The sequence below is a fragment of the Penaeus japonicus genome, unplaced genomic scaffold (assembly GCF_977035675.1).
Source record: "Penaeus japonicus unplaced genomic scaffold, GWHDUDI00000001_assembly GWHDUDI00000022, whole genome shotgun sequence".
Lineage (NCBI taxonomy): Eukaryota > Metazoa > Arthropoda > Malacostraca > Decapoda > Penaeidae > Penaeus > Penaeus japonicus.
This window is the reverse complement of record NW_028234424.1, coordinates 24,938,751-24,941,250: the sequence shown is the minus strand read 5'-3', so window position 1 is coordinate 24,941,250 and position 2,500 is coordinate 24,938,751. Positions and strand designations below refer to the sequence as shown.

At 30.6% G+C, this 2,500-nt stretch overlaps 1 protein-coding gene across 2 annotated transcripts in view; it reads left to right on the top strand.

Moving 5' to 3' along the window:
• The window catches only part of LOC122249028 (uncharacterized), a 28,654-nt gene that overhangs the window by 2,389 nt on the left and 23,765 nt on the right, over positions 1-2,500 (top strand). For both annotated transcript variants that reach the window (XM_043009523.2, XM_086549683.1), the window contains exons 2-3: positions 162-323; positions 1,059-1,163. In XM_043009523.2, coding sequence (XP_042865457.2) covers positions 165-323; positions 1,059-1,163 — 264 coding nt within the window. In that variant the 5' untranslated portion in view covers positions 162-164. The remainder of the gene's footprint in view (positions 1-161; positions 324-1,058; positions 1,164-2,500) is intronic.

Below are 2,500 nucleotides of genomic sequence, written 5' to 3'. Positions count from 1 at the left end.
AGGTAGAGTTATTGTTTATATATATTTATATAGATAGATTAGTTACAGGATTGTACAATTGTATAGAGTGAAGTAATTGTCAAGTTTACATGTCTAAAAAACAAAGCCTTAATATTAATATTTATAAAAATATATAACATGGCAAATATTTTTCTCCTCAGATCATGGTTGTAGTCTTGTGGCAGAACTGGGGAGAACATGTTGGGCGCCAGTTGCCACATTTTTTGGCTGGAGCCACACTTACAGACGTGACCATTACTGTCGGCCCCCGTAGCATCAAAGCTCATCGGATAATATTGGCATTCTTTAGCCCATTCTTCAAAGTAAGTGATTTAGCTTTTCTTCATTGACATATAGTCATATTATCTTTTGCATGCATCTATAATTAATGTAGCAATGTAACTTTCATGAACTTTATAAACTATCCTCTAATTACATGCAAAGCTGAAATAGATGTTCTCTGTGTATAAATATAGAAGATTGATAGTGATTTTGTACAGGTTGAGTATATAATTAAATTTGCTTTGCCAGTATATTTTGGTGTTGTGAGCTGTTGCATTTTCTTTTCTTTTTTTATCAGATTTGTTTGCTTTGGATATTTATCTTAATTTAAGCATAATTTTATTGTGTTTTTTTATAGATGTATTAAAATATTATGAAAAGAGATTTATAACTGTTAACTTAACATACTGATATTGTTACATGCATCATTAAAATTGTTCCATTCTGTCATGGAACTTACCAATAAGCATAGCCAGCCAAGGAATGCATGAGTATATATTTTTATATACATTACATATATGCAGAAGAATCAGTTAGTGTAGTTCTTTACAATACCTATTAGACAACTACTTTTGTTTTTCACAGAATTATGCTAAGTATTTGCTGAAGGATGTGATTTCCTCTCTTTTTTTTTTAGGTGATGTTGTGTAACAAGGATCAATATTACTTTTTGGATAATGTTTTAGAACATACATAAACATTGTTTAATATATATTAGTATAAACTCTCTAAAGCATAGGTTTTCTTTACTACAATAGCTTTTTATTTCCATGCAGAAAATGTTGGAGGAGGTCAGTGAGGAGCGGCCAATGGTGGTTGTGTTCCCAGGAGTCAACTTCGATGCTCTGCAGGTTATAGTTGCCTACATGTACCGTGGCCAGGTGGGATTTCCTTATTTGTTTACTTATTAGTTTCATTAGTAGTAATAGTGATAGGTTAGTCTTACTGAAATTATTTTGGTAGCCTAGTAGTAGTACATAGAAATTAGTAGTACTAATAGTGTCAAGCTTAGTTGTTGTTTTAGTATAAAAGAAATATTTCTCTTATGATCATCATTATTGTTTTTGTTATTATTATTATTATTATTATCATTATCATAATCATTATTGTTGTTTTTATTATTATTATTATTGCTATTAATGTTATTGTCATTATTATTGTTATAGGTGTTGTTGTTTTGATTATTTCATGCTAGACCCATGGAAACTTAACAAACTATTATCATAACTCACATATAGTTTTGTTCAAGTAAGTTATCATCAATGGAATTTACCTTTATTAACTTATTGGCAGCGGATGACATGATTTGCTGCAAAGGCAGAGTTAGTCATAGACACGGATGGCACTGTGCCAGACATGTAAACCAGCCATCCTACTGCACAAACATCTTTTTAATACCGCGACCAATGGGTTAATTATAATGGCTCGACAACCAGGACTATTCTCAATAACTATTTTCCATCCAACACTACAGAAGTATCTTTTCACCAGAGTGTCTTAGATATGTCATAAAAGATCAGTTGATATGTTGTCTCATCCTTAGGAATTATTTGTTATTAGTACATCATCAGTTTTACAGATATTGATATTTCCACCATCTTAGCTCTACCAAGTTTTAGGAAATGGCTCTACTTCTTGCAGGTCAACAAATAAAAATATGAATTATATTTCCTTTATGCCATTATCCTTCAGATCACAACAATGGACAAAAAATGTGTTCTTTCATGTGTCCAGACAGTAATGCTGCTGAGTTTACCATTCCGACTTCATGATTTTTGTAATGCCCCAGCAGGTTCTCAGTGAGGAAGCATAACAGTCATTCATAATAGGATTTTATTTTATTTTTATTGATGTGATGGTTATTTTTTATCATTATCATTATTATTATTGTTGTTGTTATCATTATCATTATCATTATTATCTGCATCATCATCACCATAATTATTATTGTTATTACTATAAATAATTTTTGACCAGCTGTTTTTTTCCTTTTCATATAGATAAGTATAGAAGGCAGGGAACAATCAACAAACCCATGTTCTGTTGTTCATTGATTTATCAGTTTCCTTTTTTTCTATTTATTTACATCATTATTAATTGAAATAGTATGATTCAGGTTTTTATTTCCAATTGTATTCAATCTCATAGTATCAGAAATTCATGAGAAACTCTGTACAGTCAGGAAGTAGAATGGTTATACGTGCAAACAAGAATAATG